This window comes from Lipophrys pholis (assembly GCF_963383615.2).
Source record: "Lipophrys pholis genome assembly, chromosome: 11".
NCBI lineage: Eukaryota > Metazoa > Chordata > Actinopteri > Blenniiformes > Blenniidae > Lipophrys > Lipophrys pholis.
Window position 1 is genome coordinate 15,410,483 of NC_137631.1, and position 21,001 is coordinate 15,431,483.

The 21,001-nt window shown below is 41.4% G+C and overlaps 2 protein-coding genes across 3 annotated transcripts; one reads left to right on the top strand and one right to left on the bottom strand.

Annotated features, from left to right (window-relative positions):
* Window positions 1-1,314: 1,314 nt before the first annotated feature.
* On the top strand, window positions 1,315-11,926 carry cax2 (cation/H+ exchanger protein 2). 2 transcript variants are annotated; one of them, XM_080475921.1, is made up of 20 exons: window positions 1,315-1,499; window positions 3,560-3,715; window positions 3,815-3,921; window positions 4,012-4,126; window positions 4,976-5,092; window positions 5,190-5,251; window positions 5,882-6,034; window positions 6,166-6,357; window positions 6,428-6,527; window positions 7,564-7,705; window positions 7,798-7,981; window positions 8,675-8,774; window positions 8,963-9,096; window positions 9,178-9,209; window positions 9,581-9,693; window positions 9,838-9,983; window positions 10,071-10,165; window positions 10,259-10,337; window positions 10,447-10,555; window positions 11,421-11,926. In XM_080475921.1, exons 1-20 carry the CDS (start codon window positions 1,430-1,432, stop codon window positions 11,504-11,506), a joined length of 2,292 nt encoding a protein of 763 aa, XP_080332047.1. In that variant the 5' UTR covers window positions 1,315-1,429; the 3' UTR covers window positions 11,507-11,926. The 2 variants fall into 2 exon arrangements, 1 of the variants encoding a protein (XP_080332047.1); XR_013935828.1 differs by having other exon boundaries at window positions 1,337-1,499; window positions 10,473-10,555; window positions 11,421-11,902.
* LOC308117204 (kelch domain-containing protein 10-like) lies at window positions 11,901-17,963 on the bottom strand. The gene is made up of 10 exons (XM_080475925.1): window positions 17,731-17,963; window positions 16,572-16,664; window positions 16,178-16,399; window positions 15,793-15,947; window positions 15,530-15,678; window positions 15,021-15,105; window positions 14,873-14,939; window positions 14,734-14,781; window positions 14,509-14,648; window positions 11,901-13,903 (listed from the first exon to the last, which is right to left on the bottom strand). Exons 1-10 carry the CDS (start codon window positions 17,813-17,815, stop codon window positions 13,694-13,696), a joined length of 1,254 nt encoding a protein of 417 aa, XP_080332051.1. The 5' UTR covers window positions 17,816-17,963; the 3' UTR covers window positions 11,901-13,693.
* Between the last annotated feature and the right edge of the window lie 3,038 nt (window positions 17,964-21,001).

Consider the following 21,001-nt stretch of genomic DNA (forward strand, 5'->3'; position numbering starts at 1 on the left):
GTGTGTGTGTGTGTGTGTGTGTGTGTGTGTGTGTGTGTGTGTGTGTGTGTGTGTGTGTGTACTTGATTCAATGACAATTTTAAATGGGTAAAGACAGTGATCAGGTCCGGTCCACATGTCCAGGAAAACCACCTGTCAACTTCAAATACAAAGCAGTCCAACTGTGAGGAAATCTAAGAACAGGAAGAACAAGGCAAGGCAAATATATATATTGCACCACTCAGACACAAGGAGATTCACAGTACTTTATGAGGAAATTAAGGAAATACATTAAAATCTATTGCTTAGTGGAAAGCCTGAGCAAATAATTGTGTTTTAAGGCCCATCAGCAGTCGTCAAGTGTAACTTCATGGAGTTTGTTCCACATCGTAAGAACTAAATGCTGCTTCGCCTGGTTTGTTTCTGACACTGAAGCACTGAGTAAACCTCTTCCCGAGGGCCTCAGGAGTCTGGATGTTTCAAATTCTACAAGATAATATGACATGTATTTGCCCCGAGACCATTACATTTGTTCAAGACGAAAAGCAGGATGTTTAAGTAGATCGTTGATACTCAGGCAGGCAGTGTGGAGATTTAAGCTCAGGTGTAACGCGCTTCAGGCAAACTCTGCACACTGGGTAGGTTTCCCTATAAAATGAGAGAACTAACTCCTAGTCCACCATGCACTGTGTTGTGTCTCATCTCATTATCAATTTATTATCAACATATTATTGACTCCCACTGAGCAAGCAACGTCCACAAACGTCCAAGACACGTCCGTCCATTGAGGCCGTAATCTGGACGTCTATTTGACAGCCAGAACAAGTTGACAAATGACAAGGCATTCATCTTTTTAAGCTGTACGGAGAAACTCACTAAATGTTTTATCAGCACTGCCATTGCCAGTTGTCTCATTGGTGCAGTGGTTAGTGCTCTTGGCCCACAAAGAGAACAGTGTGGGGATCAAGTCCAGCTGGAGGTGTTTGTGAAGTTTGCATGTTCTCTAGTGTGTGTGTGGGTTACCTCTGGGTACTCTGGTTTCCACCCACATTCCAAAAACATGCATGTGATTAGAACTGATAAATTGACCCTAAATGTGATTCTGTGTGTGTCCTCTGAGACTGATGACCTGTCCTCATTTGGGCTTTAAACGTATTTTCATTGACGTCCAGACAAGACGTAAATACAACATCCAAGAAATACATCTCTTTCTCTCTCTCTCTCTCTCTCTCTCTCTCTCTCTCTCTCTCTCTCTCTCTCTCTCTCTCCATCTATCTATCATCTATCTATCCGACCTCCTGCTGCGCTCCAACACTGACGCCTCCATTTCCCACAAGTCCAAGCGGCGTAATACGTCGAGAGCTTGCGCGTCTGTCCCGACCACTGCGCGGAGATGAGCGGCTCGCGGCGATCCCCGTGACTTGCCGGTGAGGCTCGTGCAGCGGCGGAGATGTCACTATCATCGACACGGAGCTCCGACACGAGCAGCCGGAGGAGGAGGCCGGCCGAACTCGCGTACGGTCAGTTGGCTCGTGACGGCTGCTAATAATACACACAACTTTAACGGCACCGTCAATGCTTTCTCCATTTTAAATCTGCATGCATTCGGACTGCGTGGCGGGGGGACTGTTACTCAGGAATGGGGACACTCAGGCGTCTCCTGTGTGTTGTGTGGATAAAGGGGGTCTACCACTGTCCGTGCGCGTGTTTGTGTGCGAGAGTGTATTCCTGTTCTCCAGTAGGAGTGGGGGCGTCAACCTGCTGTACTCTGTCCCATGGGGACATATTTAAATGTATTGGAGAAGACTTGCTTCAAGGTTTGATTATTAGGATTAGGGGTCAGTAAAGTGGTACTTGAGTTTGGACTGTGGGGGACAGCAACCGGTCCGCCAGAGAATCCAGTCCAGCCTGATTTATTTACTTTCCTTGAAAACAGGCAAGATTTCTGTTTTTTGGGGGGGACGATTTGACCGGTCGACTAAAAGTTTAAAGTCAAGTCATTTGCTACAATTTAGTTGTAACATTCACCGTCTGTGACCTGTCCAGGGTGTATCCTTCTGTTACCCACGCGCACTGGGATTTGCTCCAGCACCCCGCTTAGAAAATACAGGCATCGAATGAAGGATACTTTGAGGCAACAACCTGTACAAATAGCACTTCACTTTCATAAGAATTTCAAGAAGATTGCTCATTAAAAGTTGGCCTTTACATAATGTAATTCCTTGCACTAGAGTTATAGTTAATGTTATTTAAAGGCCACTATGCTGTCAACCCTAACCCAACCTTTGGGTTAGGGTTGACATTAGGGAAAACCAGACAAAACAGAAAGAGGAAACAAAACTAGACTCCCTATAAGTATGTGGTCTGCTGAAAAGGAGAACTCACAATAACAACAACTGTTTATCCTGTAATAAAATACTCATCCAGTGTTTTTTCATCTCATTGATGGTGTATGTTATGTGTCTTTCTGAAATGAATGAAAAACTAACCCAGTGCTCCCCAGTGCTTGTAGTACCAAGTACAATTTACACCTAATTCAACTGAAGCCATGACTTCAATTTCAAGATTTAATGTCAGTATGCATTCAATAATACACGCAGTCGATCAGGTAATGGTTCACTTAACCCACAATTGGGCTCAAACTCTATTTAAAAAAAAAAAAACATCTATTGAAAGGTTTTCTAAACCACCTGAAAAATGTCTGGGTTTTATTAAAGAAATGTTGGACTGCATTGTAGAAACATCAATGTTATTTGATTTATACTGCTCTCAGTAAAACACCAATTATTCAGGAATGCAAGAATAACTCTCTTTAATACAAGACATCACCAAAATAAAATAGATAAAATCCTGAATAATTTGTGCAATGAGTTTTTTTTTCCTCTGCATGTTGCATTTTTTTGTAGATTGCCAGAAGAAATCATGATAGAATGTATCTTTGATAAATGTATCTTGATTAAAATACATTTCTACGGCCTGGTGTGATGTAAAAGTGATGAACACAATTTGAAATCATAAAGAAGCAATGTTGATATATAAATATATTACATTTAAGGCTGTCTGGTTCGATTTGAAAACTACATCTTTGCCTCTTCTGAAAGCTCAGAAAGCTCCAGATAGTTTCAGTAAACTCAAATGTACAATAAGATAATTTATCCTATCCTGTTTGCTGATGACCAAAAAATGGCATATGCACACTTTTCACAACTATAACACCCAGACTGTTCATGGTATCTAAAAGAAATTCCCAAATTATCAGAAAGCAGAGGAATAGAATTTTGCATTGGTGAAGTTACATGGAAAAACGATCAGCAGTACACACTCGGTGCTTTTTTTTTTTTTTCTTTGCAATTCTACAGCCACAAAATATAAAATAAATCAAATCCAATCATAATCACAAAACGTGTGATAGTAAAGTTATGTCAAAAAGTCAGACACTCTAAAGCAATATATTTAATTTATTTCTGATTGTACATTATCTCGGTGGGAGAAAAAAACAAACGTTTGTGCTGCGCGGTTGTACATTTTAAAAACACTCAAAACGCTTTCAACACCGTGTGTTTGTCGCTTGGTTTTGCAGACGCGTCGTACGAACATGATTTACAGGCAAGTTTTGATCAAGAAAAAGCCTTGGATCAACTGGGCGCCCCTCAACAAACTGCTTCAACACACGTCTCCCCACCGTCTTCACTACACTCCTCCTGTCCGACCGCAAAATGCATGTGCGCGCACGCCTGTGAGTACCTTGTAACAACACATTTATGATATGGTTTTAAAATAGCAGCGCCGTCACCTTTGTAACATTTTGTGGCCATCTTGTTGCTCTTGAATTCAGGCGCGGGTCTACAAGTGTGTGAGGACAGCTGGGAGGAGATCCCAAGCAAGAGAACCATCAGAGCAGAAAATGAGGTGGAAGCCAACAAACTGGTTAACAACTACCGGGTGAGAATTGTATTGCACCTTCTGGGTAACCCGAAGAAGACTTGAGCTGAGGACGAAGATGAACAAAGCGTGTGTATTGGTGTGTCTCAGTTTGGTTTCAGGAAGTGGAAGAGCCACGTGACAGCACGGCCGTTTGAAGTCCGATCAGATGTTGTGAAAGAGCTCTACTCTGAACTGAACGTCATTAAACCACACGCAGGTCCAGGTACTGAGTTACAGTGTATTTAAAAAATAAAATAAAATAGAAGTAGAATGATGGTGTTAATTTCTTTCACCTTTGGTCTTATTTGCAAGGATGACAAATATAACTACATTTGGCATAAAAATATATTAAAGAGGCCAGCTGCATCGCTGTTCAAGTGTTGTCTCCACCACACTGATTCAGAAACGACCGTCCATGTGACTGCATAGGATTCCCCTCGTGTCTGTCGTTACCTCAGATCTTTGTCAAAGAATGAACTTCTGTTTCTGACTTGACTGTTTTTCCGTACGTTCTATAAATTGCCCCCAAGCTGCTGCACCAAACGTACAATCATAACCATTATGATCCTGTATGTTCTGCTGGTAAAGTAGTTTTAATGACCTTGAGAAGGGGATCGATTTGATCATAACAAAGAACCAAAAAACCCTAACTTACCAGAGGAAGGATCCATTGACAAACACCTTCCCAGAAATCCACTCTCTAGTTATGTCATCTCCTTTAGTGATTTCTGTAGCAAGATGGGTACGATCTGATTGCACATGAAGAACCCCTTTGTCAGATTGACCTTTGTACAGCTTTGGGTGTAAAATGTGCAGTTTGTGAAAGAAGAGACACATTTTCTCAGTGCATCTCCTCCTGACTGCACATTTCATTAGAAGCAGCAGTGGTGTACATTTGATGAGCAACACACTAAGTCATGGTCTGTGTCATTCCCAGGGACTGTGTTTCGTTCAAAGCTTTAGAAACACTTGAATTCAAGTTATTTCACACATTACATTTAAGGAATTAAAATGAGGTGGAACATATTTTCCTTCTGTGATGACGTGGTTCTGTTTGGGCTTCATGTGTCAGGTCAGTTCATCACATTTGGAAACATTCTGTACGTATTCCTCTTTGGCTGGTGGGTCTCTCTGACATACTTTCTGGTCAGCATACTGATGTTCGCCACCATTGCCGGAGTACCTTATGGTAGGTGAACCAATCAATATTAGAGGATGGTATTTATATATTTATTTATTTATTGTCTGCCTTTCACCTAACACGTTTGTTTTCCAATCATCTTCAGGGAAACTCTGCTGGAAATTGTGCCGCTACTTCCTGTGGCCATTTGGCAGCTCCGTCCATGAGGTACTGTTAAAGGTTGTGGCTCTTGTCTCCTTTTCGCTTCTGCAAATTGAAGTTTGGTTTATGACCGGTGAATCTTGCAGTTTCCTCATAGTCTTTGCATACTTGTGGTCACGGAAGCAGAAGTTAATTTTTTTCTCATTCACACCACAAAATCTGCAATACTTGAAGTTGTTTCTCGCAACAGAAGCTGCAGCTTTGAGTGCAGGTGCTTCAGTATATAGCCACTCTGTAAAACCTTCTGAGACAAAGATGGTATTGCCTCTCAATTCACTAGTGCCAGCAGCTTTTTGCCTTTATACACCGGGAATATGAAATTCTGTACCAGTCCACATTTCCCAGGAACTGTGTGCCAGTTATTATTGTTGGCTCAGAAAAGCTTCTCCTGCAGTTTTAAACGACTGCTGAGACGTTCACCGAGAATCCATTTGCAATTTGTTGTTCTTCTATGTGACTGTCAACTAACCACTATTGTCTGTTTGACTTCATTTTGCTCTTTAATACAATGAGAAACATTTAAAGTTGGTGGCGCCATTGGTTGTAAATGCGAGCACAGCTACTAAACATGAAAATGTTTACATTTCCACCTTTGTGATCAGTCAGAGATTGCAGATTTGGGTTTTGTTCGTCCAGGTTGGAAACGCAGCGAGGACATGTTGTGAACGAGCTCCAGACTGTGAGTGCAGCTCGGATTCAGTGGAGGACTCCTCACATGTTCTGATGCCTTCACCCACAGAGGTGTTAGTGCAGGAGGTGGGAGGACGACCTGTGCGCACGCCTTACTGGGTAACTATCCATACTTATCAACATATAAAGAACCAGAGGAACATTCGAGTGTCTGTTTAGAGGCCAACAATAGGTTGTGAATCAATATCAAACCAAATGGATGGAACTCACTTTTCTCGCTTGTTGCGTAGCGTCGTTTTTCTACCTACGTCTGGCTGCTGCTGGGCTACCCTCTTCTGGTTGTGATTCACTCCCTGGCTTGCTTCATCTCCTGGATCCTGGTCTTTACCATCCCAGTCTCCAAAATGAATGCACATACTCTGGCTGTCATTCTCCTCCTGCCTCCGGAAGATGTCTCCATCTCCACCACTGCAATGAGAGCGGTAATCACCACTGAGTCTCAGCCCGGAGAGACGTTAAAACACGAGTTTCAATATTTCTTTTGACCCCCAGAATCAAGGCTCTGAGAGCAGAGCGCTGCTGTGCTGCTACCATGCTGCCAACTGGTACTACTACAAGTACACCGTCGATGGGATCAATGTGTTTGCTGTCAGTATCCTTTACCATCAAAGTGAATCAGTAACTTTGTCATGCTTTGCCAAAGTATATATATATAATAAAAAAAAAATTAATCCCTCCCCATATTCAGATATCTTTTTAATTGATATGGGCAGATTTTATCAGCAGCAGAAGTGTTTATTATTGTGAATGAAACAAATGTTACCAATCGATTGAGTCAAAGTTTATTCATTCATTCATTTTCTTCCGGTTATCCGTTTCCGGGTCACGGGGGTGACAGTCTGTGCACTGTCACCCAGATCACAATGCACCATTTAAGAACCTTCCTGCAGGTGGTGAGCCCACGGGAACAGTCAAAGTCAACGTTTATTTTAATTACAATAAAAATGAATGAAAGCAATACATAATTGAAAAGCTGTATTGCCCAACATAACAATACAATACTAGATAATTGAGTTAACAGATGGTAAAATGAGGCAGAAGACAAACCGGGACTGCAAAATATAATAAAACGGTTAAATCTAACTTAAATGCCATTTTAAAGAGTTTGGTTTTTAGCATGTTTTAGGTTGATTATTTAACCGGATCAATTCACGGGGATGCAGTGCAAAAAGGCCAGTGTCGGTATGATCTGATCACCCTGCTGTTTTCCAGGTAACAGGCATTGTGTATAGTCTGCAGGTGACAGGCTGGCTAATGCAGTCCTGTGTACTTTCAGTATTATTACAAATCTAACCTGCTGAATGATTGTAAGATCGAAACTGCCAAAAGAGTTTCTCCGACTGGCTGCAGTTTTCTTATGTTTAGTTTAGTTTGCTATAAATTTATTTGAAAATGTTGAATTTCCCCATTCTTGAAGAATTAGTTCACAACCTGAAGGATGGATGTGGATGGGACTCGACACCACTGTACAACTGTACTGCATCCAGACAGAGTCGTCCTTTTCCACAGCTTTCTGGTTTGACGTCTGGTTTGGCACCAAGAAATAGGTTGAAGATTGTCACCTATTGATTCATTTTCAATGTCATACTCTTATTTGCGCCTGTTATCATCTTTGACCTCCACCTCAGACCTCCTCCCTCTGGTAATCATTGCTCTGATCATCGGATACATTGACAAAGAAAATGTGTACATCAGCTCTTATGCAAAGTTTGCTGTCGCCATCGGCTCCATCATCCCTTTGTCTTACTATATCGGTATGGGCATTGCCAGGTGAGCAGTTTTTCTTTCCAAGCAAATACGTTCATCTACACACATTCTAATTACTACCTTCTAATGCTGATATTTTGTTTTTTCATTTATAGTCTCTCAGCTCAGAGTAACTTTGCAGTGGGTGCAGTTGTCAATGCCACCTTCGGCTCCATCACAGAGTTAACTTTTTACATCACTGCCCTGCTCAGAGGTCACCAGGCAAACAACCCATGTCTGCAAGAGGTTGTTAAAGCGGCGCTGACCGGCACGCTGCTCGGCTGCATCCTCTTCATCCCCGTGAGCCACACTGCATTTACACTAATCGTCTAGTAACATCGGAGATGGTCTTTTTTGTTTTCCTGTGAGTGCACTTTTCTATATTAAAAAAATATTAATAATAATAATCTCATACATTTTTTTAATTGTCAGAATTATGGAAAAACAATAGGAAACATCTTATGAAGTATATATAAATGATATATAATGAATAGCTTCAAATTTTTAAAGTGAATTTTAAAGCGGAAACAAAAATGACCCTTTCCACTTTATTCTACTGTGCGGGGATAAACACCTGTATTTGTATTGTGTCATCTAAGTGCAGACCGCACATGCTCACTGGTGACAACCCTTCATTTTTTATTTTTCATCACACTTTTGCCAGAAGTCTCTCATTGATCATGTTGTTTTTACAAATGGCTGTGGAATAATATCAAACCAACATCTTTGTATATGTGTTCGCAATATACAGAAAATTAATTAAACAGATGCACAAATTTAAACAATTAGCAGAGCAACACAAGGTGCTGCTATCTGGATATTTTAACTCATGATTTATATTTGATCTTACAAAGAATTCTATCAGTATTTTGTGTTGTTTTTTTTAAAATGCAGTGCTATAATGGTTTTTGCACCTGTTAGCGTTATATCGTTTATCGATGATCTTTTACTGATTCAGTGAGTGTGAATGAGACTTCTTGTTATTTTTCTCAGGGCATCTGCATGATCATTGGAGGCCTGAGACACAGCGAGCAAAGATTCAGCAGCCGCTGTACAGGAGTGAGCTCTGCACTGCTTTTCATCTCTGTAGGAGGCAAGTAGTGACTCAGAGGTCACCTCCACAACTTTGAAAGCCTGAAAGAACACAATTGATAGACGTAGGAAACTTTGTAAAAGGCTGCCAAAGCCTCAATAGTGTCCACTGTCATTCCAAGAAAAACGACAACATCCTGCAGTATGCGAGCTAAACAATCTCCTCCCCTCTCTTGCTGTCTGCGCCAGGTGTTTTTGCCCCCACGCTGTTCTCCAAGGTTTACGGAAACCTGGTGTGTGACGCCTGCACCAACTCCACAGGAGGCAACAGCACGAGCAACGGCAGCGGGCCGTTCGTCTGCCACAACTGTCACTACGATCTGGTCAGTATCCGGGAGCAGCGGCAAGACTTCCCGACACCCTCCGATTCATTTACATCTTCCTTTTGTATCTTTGCTTGACAGAGCAATGGTTCATTCTTTCACAACCACGTTGAGTAAGTATTTTTACATTTCACAATTGTTTTCGTCTGCTCAATAAGTATAACTGCCTGCATTACATGGTTTTTAAGTTTTTGCAAATAAAATAAAAATGAAAAATAAACAGTATTCTTACATTTTATAAAATGGCTAAAATCTGAATTATGAAGACGTAATATTAATTTAGGAATACCCATTTTTTTTCAGACTAAATCAAATCATCCTGTGCGTGGGCTGCACAGATTGTGTTTATCAATCTCACATAATGGCAAAAGCTCCCTGAATAGAGTCTTCTGAGTGGAGTTTGCATGTTCCTCCGGTCCTTACATGGATTGTTCTCAGGGTGTATTTTATTTGCGTCTTGATACCTTTGTTTTGTCGTTTCCAGGCCTCTGGTGTACACGGTGTCTGTCCTCCTGCCAGCCGCCTACATCATTGGTCTGATATTTACACTCAAGACACACTCCCACATCTATGACATCCATGTTGGCGAAGGACAGGGTATGAATCACTGCCTGGAGTCAACAGCTATTAGCCAAAAGAAAATTGCATGCTGCGTTCACACTTGGCTGTTTTTCACTGACTTCGGAACACGCAGTTGAGTAACTGTTTACATCAAAGCCTTTCATCTGTTTTTCTGTGCAGTGGCTCACCACGACGGGGCAGTGGTCCATTGGTCACGCTTGAAGTCGCTGGTCATCCTCATCATCGCCACCCTGCTCACATCAGCTTGTGCCGATCTGGCCACTGAGCACATCCAGCCCATACTGAGTCAGCCCAACGTCTCTCAGGTGAGAATCCAGAGAGGGTTCGGCATCAGGGAGTTTGTTTTCGATTACTTCCTGCGGCTGTGTAAACGTTTCCTTTTCCTCTTCCAGTATTTCATCGGAGTGACGCTTCTTGCAATGGTTGCTGAAATCCCAGAAATTGTTAATGGGATCCAATTTGCTTTGCAGAACAACATTAGCCTCAGGTCATTGCTCTCATACTTACTCTAACAGATTGAACGAGGGATCTCTCACGTTAACTAAATAAAGTTGGAATAAAGTTTCTGTCTTTTATTCAGCTTGGAGGTTGGAAGCTGTACTGCTGTGCAGGTCTGCATGCTGCAGATTCCAATACTGGTTCTATTTAATGCCATTTATGTAAGACCTCGTTCATCTCGGCATCTTTTATTTGTTCATGCAAATACAGATTCTTTCCTGTTGCAGGTGTTATTTTCTATGATCAGACACAATCTGTCCTTTTGCTCAGGATGTGGGATTTGTGCTGTTGTTCAGTGACCTGCACCTGTGGACCAGCATCTTCGGCGTCATCCTGGTCAACTACATATTCATGGACGGGAAGTCAGATTATTTTCAAGGTAGGGTTTTTTTGAGCATGCTGCAAACACAAGAACACAATTTAGACAATGACACACCCAGACTTTGAATGCTTCTGTTCCCTTTAACGACAGTAACCAACCCTTTACAGTACTGTAGTAGCCACGCTAAGCCCATGCTCCACCTCCTAAGTCTTGCCTAAAGAGAGCGCGGACGTAATATGGTACGGTATACTTGTAATACTGTTTAAACCTGAGTTACGACTTTCAAGGTAGTATCGAAAAACGTTATTGTGGAGCATGATCTAATGCCGTGCTACATTTATCAATCGTCCTGCAAAATGCTGTTTTCCACCAGTGACTGATTGAAAAAAAAGTCCACACTTGTGTTTAGTGCTATAGTGCCACTTTGTCAATCCACGTGTCACATTTTCGGCAGATCTAAAAAAATATATATATAAAAAAAAAAAATCTATTTATTTTGACAGCAAACCAATAGTTGTCATAATTGCAATGATAAAGTCCTTTCAGTTTGGATTTATATTTCTTATGCTAATAACTCAAAAACAAAGTGTCATTGGGTCAGGTGGAGAACTCCATAAACTTTGCATTAAAGATAATTGTTCTGAAAACTCACCAAAAGCAGTCCTTCAAGCCTAGAAGACAAGCAATGACCAAGTGAGCTGTGATAGAACTTGTGCTGTTAGTATCCACCGTTATGCAGCAGATTTAACCGTGTCTGAAAACAGATATATTTCATACAAAATACCCTGTAAAAAGAATCCTTCCAGTAGACTGCAGTGTTTTATTTGCCTGAGGGATCAGAAGATTCATGAGAACAGAAACTTTGTGCTCCAGTTTGGTAGTTTGATTCAGCCCACATTGATCTGCTGTTATGTCTCCTCAGGTACTGCTCTGGTGGTCGTTTACCTGATCCTCCTCGCTCTGTATTACTTCGCTCCATCACCAGCAGGCTGTGTTCTTCCACCTTAACATTAATCTGTCAATCTTAACACAAACTCTATTTCAGATTTTCCTTTTAAAAGATTGAAAAGTTTTTAATCTCAGGTTGAACCTTTTAAACGACCCTATGACTCCTTATGTAAGATGTATAGTTTTTCAGCGTAAATATTCAGATTCCTAACTTAGTCTTTGTAAACTAAAGGAGAGATAAGCTGTATTTTTGTAATGCGAGAATACATCATGACGCGCACAAACAGGATTTTAGGTTACGGTTGTAGCAAAGCGTGTTAATTTTATCTAGTGTCTAATATGTGGCTGTGTTCTCAAATCATTATACCCCAAAGTTATAAATGAAGCATGGCAGGCTGTGCTTCACAAGAAAAGATGATGAATTCAAAATACACATGAGTCAATAAAACATTTTGGAAAACCAGCTGCCTGTGTTTTTATTGTTGGTACAGACAAATTACAAAACAATGTCCATCGCAGCCACATTTGCCTTTAAGAAGACATTCAAATTTTCTCCCAAGAGATTTTGTAAAGTGACATGCACACCATACAGACATGCAAAAGATTGTTGAACTTCCATTAACATCAAAAATGATGCGAATATAAACACGTCAATCTTAAGCAATGCAGTACATTTACCGGGTTCAGCACGCCGTAAAGCAGAACGCTTCAAAAACTATTCCAGAAATAAGGCCACATGTCAAAGGAAATAGGTGGAATGTGAAAAAGGGGCTTTGCAGTACAATTATTACCAGAAGGCCTTTGGTTATTATTGCATGGACACAGTTAACATAGGATAAAATGCTCATAAAACAGGTGCGGGGGAAAGAAACAAACTAAACAAAAAGAGGCCATGGTGTGTCTTGGTATAAGCAGCCAGGAGCATCAGTGCAGTTTTTAATCTTTACTGTACACAGTAAGTGTTCATGTACCCAAATGTGGCCTCAGCATGCAGCCTTTTCCCCCCAATAGAGGTGATTTCCTTCAGCATGGTACGACACAGGCACAGTGGAGGAGAACTGTTGAGCAAACGGCATGACACCGACATACAAGGAAGACCTGGCTGGTGGAGGCGCTGATGCCCATGTGCACCCCGACATTTAGAGGTCCTTCAACCGATTGCAGTATTTCACATTTTGAGAAAACCATAGTTTGGAGTTTTGCTGAATACCAAAGCCATAAAAAAAACAAAAACGTTTGAATTTGTATTAACATATAAAGAAAACACATGTTGCATTATAAAACGGTAAAAATGGAGTTTGGGCATTAAAGATAAAGCTACATGTTCAGGTACATTTCAGATATTTGTAATAAAATAAAACAGCAGCACAGTGATTCAAATAAATAAGAAATAACATTTTTCTATATGTATAGCAGGGGGAAAAAAACTGCAATAAAAAGATGGATAGAGCACCTGGTAAATCATACAGGGGAAAAAACAAACGGCACAGTTCGGGGAATAATGAAACGATAAAAAACACAAAAAAGACCGCTTCAGAGAGATTGTTAATAAACAAAAAAGAATGTTTCGTAAATTCAGAAGGCACAAAATGAAGAATGAAAAGGCTCGAGGGTCACTGTGGAGCTACAGCAGGGTAAATTCATAAGTAACATTCTGAAGTTCACTATTCGAAATGTAATCGAACAGGAACCAGAAAGTTCACAGTGACACTGCTGCTGTACGTTTTAATAGATGCTTCCGGCTGCCTTCAGATCTAAATAAAAAAAAAACAAAAAAAAAAAACAAGAATCTAGAATGGATTCTTGTTTTGGATAGAATAGAATGTTAAAAGCATGGTTCTTTTCGTGTCTTTAAAATGTGTGAAACTGCAGTGAGCTTGACCTAACCTGTCACAGTGCGTGCAGAGATCATGACAGTGTGCAGGGCCTCATCGCTTCTGCCGCGATGAAGCACTTTAATAAACGCAAAAACTCCACAACCAGTCGTAACATTCATCCTACTTTCAGTCAAGTTGTCTTTAGAGTACCAGTCGCCTCATGCAACGTACGTGACTGTGACTTTAAAAAAAAAAATAAAAAAAAGAACAACATCTGGACATGTTGACATGAGAAGAAATAACATTTTTTTAAAAAAGCACACATTTGCCTAACACTAAAGAAAAAAAGGCATTCAATGTTAAGTGACATCAGGGTTTTTCGTCTCTTCAAAAGTCATTTACCAGCTGCGTCACTGTTCAGTGTTTGTGTCTATTTGAGACGCTGAACGAAGGCGTGCGTCAGTCCCAGGCTGAGCAGCTGCGGGGTGGACAGGTGGGCGAAGTGAGGGAACGTTTTCAGAAGTTTCTCCCAGGTCAGTTCCAGCAGGCTGGGCACCACCAGCCACACTTTGTATAAAGAGCCCGTCCTCCTGTTCCCGGACATGTTGACGACACCGCCGTGGACATACATGCATCCAGCCTGAGGAAGCGGGACACGCAGAGACGATCAGACTGGGATGCGTCATGAAGCTCACTCTGAATGTACCAGTAGGTCAATTTCCTCATCTACACTGGAACCGGTTTCCTCTGCCAATGGTCTGATGTGGAGTGACTCTGGACGAGGCTGAAACTCTCCAATCAGCCTGCTCCACCACGTCACAATTTGGCTTAAGCAGCTTGCTTTTCCACCAGATTGATATTACAGGTTGACTAAAACCAGGTCAGCATTATTCAGTCAATGTAAAAAAACAAACACCTAACAACCCCTTACCACACACAGCCTCACAATGTTCCTGTTACAACATATTTAAACGTGTTGACACACTCGAGTGTGATGTTCTTCATGGATTACCTCCTGATCCTGAGGAGAATTACTTGTAAAATTAAAAGCCTCAGCACAGCCATTGTGAAGAGCGTAGACACCACCATGCTCAACAAAACGGAGACTGGAGTTTTGAAGATAATTGAAGTGTTGAGTCTCACATCACCGTGTATGTACGTGTACTCCAAAACAAAGCTGGTAGACAGTGCACCCACATATGTAAACAAGCGTGTTTCAATCAACCTCCTGTGTGCGGTACTGACCGGGGTGACTGCAGCACAGTGGAAGTAGGCTGGCTCTGGCATGACAGCAGGGAGCTTGGTCCACTGGTGAGTCTGCAGGTTCAGCTTCCACAGGTCGGAGAGGATTTGTTCTCCATTATAACCCCCACATATAAACACCTCTGGATTGAAGAGCGAGAGGACAGCGTGAGAAAGAAACATTTCAGAACAGGTTTGTTCAGACAACGCTGTGAAAATACAGCTTACCATCTTTGACCTGCACACAACTGTGACATCGACGGGCAGACGGATATCCTGTTGGGATCATAATGAAACAAAATGGATTTTATATGTCGTTTTTCCACTTCTTTTGTTTGCCACAATATTCTGAAGATTGATCACAAACCTATTTTTTCTTGAGGTTTAGTGGCTATTTCCTCCCAGTAGTTTGTCTCCAGGTTATATGCATGAATCTGACCAAGACAAATGGAATTCAAATGATAAAAATCCCAAACTGAAACATTTCTCATGTATAATTTCAGATGTCCTCTTACTTTGTCCAGTGGATACGATGTCCAGGACGTCCCACCTCCTAAAATGTATATTCTCTGTCCGACATGAGCGAGCTCATGTCTATACCTGTCAAATCATAAATCCAATCAAATAAAAGGACAATGAAAAGATTGTGGCCGTTATTCGGTTCATCAAAGGATTTTCTAAACACTTCTTTTAGTTACAGTTTACATTCAACACATTGTCCAAGCATTTGTAGGAGAATGTGATGAATTGCAGATACCTCCGTTTCCTTCTTTCTACACTTTCTATAATGTAATATTTCATATAGTTTTCCATTTTCTTTTTTTGGGAGAAAAGAGTATGCAGTGTTCCCAGTGCATTTGCATGTATGAAAACACACAATATTAAAGATTTTGGGCTTTCCTCAATATTTCTAAACACACTGCTATTGCTTTAAACATAGCTGTGTATGTTTTATTATGAAGAAAATGCGGTTTTAGGTGAACTGCAAAGCATCGCATATCACCATGATGATACATGAACTGACCTTTCTTCGGGGAGATCTGTAGGTGCGTTGTTTGGTTTAAGGTGGGTCCACTCTCTGGTGGTCAAGTCCAGCCTGTGGAGGTCTGTGCTGTAAAGGTAGCCTGTTGTCCCTCCAAACACATACAGGTATCCATTTATAATGACCATCGCCTGAGAACAGAGAACGCTCAGAAATGTTTGTGGGGGGGGGGGGAAACAGCAGAGCTGCCATGGCGATAAGCAACGCCAAACCAATATTTTACATACAAGTACAAAGTCTGCTACCTGTCCGTAGATCTTGTTGGGCTTCTTCCCTCTGCAGTTAAGCAGATTCCATCGTTTGTACTGAACATTACAAACGTGGACGTCATTACCGTTGTTTTCACCAAAAGGAATCCCAGTGCCACCGAACACAAGCAGGTTATTCCCATGTAAGACCACTGAGAGACAGAGACAGAGAGAGAGAGACAGATTTTTCAGCATTAATAGTGACCAGAGAAACATGTAAGAAAAGCAAAGAGTTTTGAAAACAAAAGTAAAACAAAGTCTGCACATATATGTAAATGTGGTGAGCAATGTTAATGGAGAAGGGCAAACATACACATTTCTGCACGCTATGAAGGCTGATTTGCAGATTATACTGCATACTGAAGGCAGGAGCAGTCTTTACCCGACATAGAAGCGAGCTCGGTGGGCATGTAACCCTCCGTGCGGACCTGCTGCCAGGAGGCTGTGGCAAAATGAAACCGCCACAGCTCTCTGAAAAGTGGGTAGTCCTCATTCTCCGAACCTCCCGCTTCCTCAAAGTCAGGGTTATAACCCCCGAACACGTACAGGTTGCTGTTGTCCGCAACGCAGCGGTGTCCACTGCGGGCAGGGGGTACACAGTGTCCTGTGCAAAACAAATATGGAAGAACGAGGCACTTTATCTAATACATCTCCAACACACTTTGCATCACCAAGTATTCAGCACCTTGAGCAACGTTCACTGATACACAATGCCTATTTGAAATGAATATGACACAGATCTGCCTTTTTAGGGGGGGAAACAGCACATTCAGTACCTTCTCTTAGAAACCTGTTGGGGATCCGCAAGTTAGGGCAGGAAGGGGAGAAGATGCGTCGAGCCTGAAGCCACCGTGCTCGTTTTTTGGAAACTAAAAGAACCGCCAAACACACAGAAAAAGAAAACATACAGTTTCATGGACTATTTGCACCTTTTAATGACAATGGCAGTAAGCACTCCCTGACCAACTACAGACTGCAAGAGTTTACTTTTGTGAAGGGGCAAATAAATAATTACATTTTGTCAGTCGTTTGTTTCAGAAGCCAGAAACAGAAATTAAGATGATTTAAATCGGCACCCTGCAGGTCATTTCTAGCTGATCCACTGTGTGTTTGAGTCTCCATGATCCAACACACCTGAGCTGAAGGATCCCAGCATCATCAAACTTTGCAGATGCATAAGACATATTCAGCATACATTTGGGGCATCAAAGAGGAGCAAGCCTGGAGGTCAGCACAATGAACTTACTTAATATATAGCACTGTGCCATTTTTATGTTCATTTAACTAACCAACACAATTTTACAAAAGTATGAGAGTTTCTAAATCCAAGTTTAATCCCTTTCTATTTAAGCATAATTCACATGGAAGTGTGGAGGCAAGGACCCTATTGTTTTTTTAAACATGTTTTTATATTGTTGTATATATGAATTGCCTTAGTATTGCTTTGAATCAGGCCTAGTGGTTTAGGTTACATGTTTAAATCTTATTATTAGCATACACGCCCTGGATTTGCAGTAATCTTTGACAAAACAAACCAAATGAAGCCAAGTTGAAGACATTTACATCGTTTTGGGTTGTTTTTTTTAAGTTAGGCGTTATTCCGTATGAATCTCTACGTTGCCTGCAGCTTGGAGTCCTCCTCGCTTCGTCACTAATCTCAAAGTACACAATCACAACAACAGCGCTGCACAGAATCAGAGATCATCACTCACTGATTTGTCAGCTTCCTTAGCAACCTGAGCTAACTGGCCTGTGTGCAGCAGCTGCTGCTGCACTGCACCAGAACTCACAGAAAGCAGCCATGTGGCTCAAGTCTATTCTGGTCTGAGCGTCAAATAACAGGCGGTGGTGACTCCCACTGTGACTAGTCGCCACCTTCAGTCGCGTCTGGTCGCGGTGCGAGCTTTAACGTAGGGGCTGGTTTTGTTTACAAACCGGAATCTCGGGTGGTGGGCCTCCACGACAGTTTCTCAAACTTATTGAGCTGGCTGGAGGTTCCGTCCTGGTCGGGAGACGACATCTTAAACTGGGGAGACGGCTCACCCCCAGACCTGGACCAGGACCCGCTTCAGTCTCACCAGAGCTCCTGGCATGGGACCGAAAGCTGCAGCTTCACGACATAAATAAAGACATGGCTCCACTGACTAGTGATGTGCGAGTTTGAGCGAATCGTTCAAATGCCGCGAGTCACTTTACTGAACGAAGACTCACGAGTCACGGTGAAAGGACAACTCGTAGACAAAACTGCAACCCGGGACAACCCGTCCACAACTATTTCTGTTCGGCATTATTGGATTTCAAGGAAAATTTGACACATTTGGAGGGATTATTAAGTGTGTTTGCCAAATAGCATGTTTTTCTTTATTTTTTTTAATGGTTTTTGTCATATTTTTCTCCTCTCAACTGCTGTGAGATCGTATCCTGGTCGCCGCCATCTTGGATATTTTGTTTTGCACTCTCCTATTGGACCAGCACCTCACATTAGCATTAGTTGGTGTTAAAGCCCCTAGCGCTGATGTCTCCATCATGCCTGGTGGTGGTAGTGTCTCCTGTCCCCGTCGCTGCAGCTCCTCCAGGTTCAGAACTGAGATTCTGTTAACAGTAGTAACATCCAGTCCTTCGCCACCGTCTCCTCCCAGTGGTCCAGTTCCAGTCCAGCCCAAACGAGTTCTGATGGCATAGGGTCCATTGTCCACACTACTGATGACTTGTAGTGGTTCCAACATGTTTGGCACATTTGTTCTGATCAGCAGCTCAACCTCTGAGTCAATCTCGGGTAAATTAACTCCCTTCAGGTGAGGCCACTGCTTTAGATCTTTTTGACAAGCTTGGAGAAATAAATCCATAAATTAATACATGAATTCATAAATAATAATGTTAAAATACGACTGTAGCGTGAATTGTGTTGCGTTTAATGCTGTCCCCTTTAATTTGTTCCACCATTTCAACATCACGTTGTTTATTAATACTAGTAAAACTATTTTAGAAATTTGTAAGAGGAAAATCTGAATTTTGGAGGAAATAGTGAAACTTTAAAATCATATATATATATACATAAAAATATGTATGGTATATTTACTGCTATTTACTTTATGTTTAATGATTTATTTAACTTAGTTCCTGGTTCAAATAAACCTAAAAAAAACAACACAAATAATGCAGAATAAAGAGAGTAGTGCCACGAAAAACTAATGTACTTATTGTTTATTTCCCTCACAAGTATTTCAGCATCTTCCTATTGATAAGTGATGACGCAATTCAGCTGAGCGTCCAGGTTTGGGAGAGTGACTCCAATGACTCATTATTCAGACACCCGGTTCACTTGCATGAACGACTCAAAAACCCTTGAGTCAGTTTAAGGAGTCGGGTTTTTCATCACTACCACTGACAGTCCACTACTCCACTGATGCTGGTGCATCACAGCCAGCGGCTCTCAGTCAACCAATCAGCGACCGGCTGCGACCAGCCGACAAATCAGCGATCAGCCTCTTCAAGCCCACCAATCAGCAACCGAGGAGCTGCACCTGTGGAGAGCCACTCTGACAAATGAATCTCATTTTACTACAAAAAAACATCGGAATTAAGCCAACCAACACCTTGAAAACAAAACACTTAAAGGATTTATCTGAAGAAGGTAGAGAAAAAAAAACTGTTCCCGGTCATCTATACCTCATTTACAATGTTGCTGCTGGACTCCTGATGAACTCCAAGAAAATGGAACATACTCTGAAGTCCCTTCCTCACTTCTGAAAGCCAAAGATTTGACTGACAATATTCTGTAGGTTTTAGCATTGATATACAGAGCCTTGCTATAAGGATTCCATGGAAATCCTATATAATCATTGACGTAGCCAGCTTGCACTGCTGCATCACTTGTCTTACTGCTTGATAGTCATTTATCATGTTATGTCTGACACTCTGGTTCAAATTAATTTAGTGGGTATTGGGGTGCTTTAGTCAGAGTCTGTTTTTTGCCCCCTTCCCGAACCAGGGTTGGTATCCCTCCCCCAATCTATCTGTCTGTCTGTCCTATTCTTTCCTCTCCTCTATCCTCTCACTGGTTTCTGCAAAGATTTCTTCCTGTTAGAGGGAGTTTTTCCTTTCCACAGTTGCTCTGCATGCTCAAGTGGATTTGATTGTTGGGTTTCTCTCTGTTAAAAGTATCTAGAAATGACTGTGTTGAATTTGGTGCTATATAGATAAAGTTGAATTGAATTGGATTGAACTAACAGGTACTTTTATGGAACAAGGCCGTGTCTTATTTGTAATTTTTCACATGGTTCAATTTCATCACATGGGCCTGATTGGACCCTCTGTATTTGGAACACCACTGTCCTTGGGATTAAACAATTAAATACACCTCTGATATAGTAGTAGTAGAAAATGTATTCTTAAATCAGCCATAAGACATACTAGAAAAAACCCATACAACCTTTTTGGTCACCACACTACAAAACAAATGACTGATCAAATGTGTTTCTCAATCGAAATTGCACAACTTTATGGTTATGTTGATATCCTAAATGTACATGAATATCTATGTAAGAGTGGCTCAAATTTGCTGGCACTACATATTATATTAGGAAGTGATAGTTTCTAAAAAAAAACCAACTTGAATTTACAGAAGTGTTTTACTGTGAATTGACATACAAAATAGGTAAAAGTTATGCAAACTGTCTCTGCAAGGGGATGCTCTCTGCAGACATTATTTGTTTTGGACAAAATGCAAATCTTTGGCACGGTGGAAGACCTGGCTGGTTTTCTGCCCTGGGCGAACACTGCCTTGGCAAGAAGACGCTGCAGTCTGCCTCAGTTCAGTGGTAAAGCTGAGTATGATGACCTCTTATATGACTGCTAAATCAGCTTTTAGAGGTAAAATATGTGTGCATTAATTTCAGCTTGCAGGCATCTTGTAGCAACTTTAAACTAATGAGCATGTTATGCGTGAATGACACAGCACGAAAGCAGCTGGTATGTTCTCAGTGTCTTTGAATGTGCAGCATGGCGGTAAAGTGGCGTGACATGAACTACAGAGTGACTCTGTTCAGCTTCACTGAATAACATTGATGGCAGTTCTGAGCACGTTTGATGTGGTGTTAGTAATGTGATGCACAGATAGAGACAGAGGTGTCTCAGTCTGCTTTGCAAAATGCAAACACAGTATAATAAATATCCTGATTTAGCACAAGTAACAAACTACATTGAC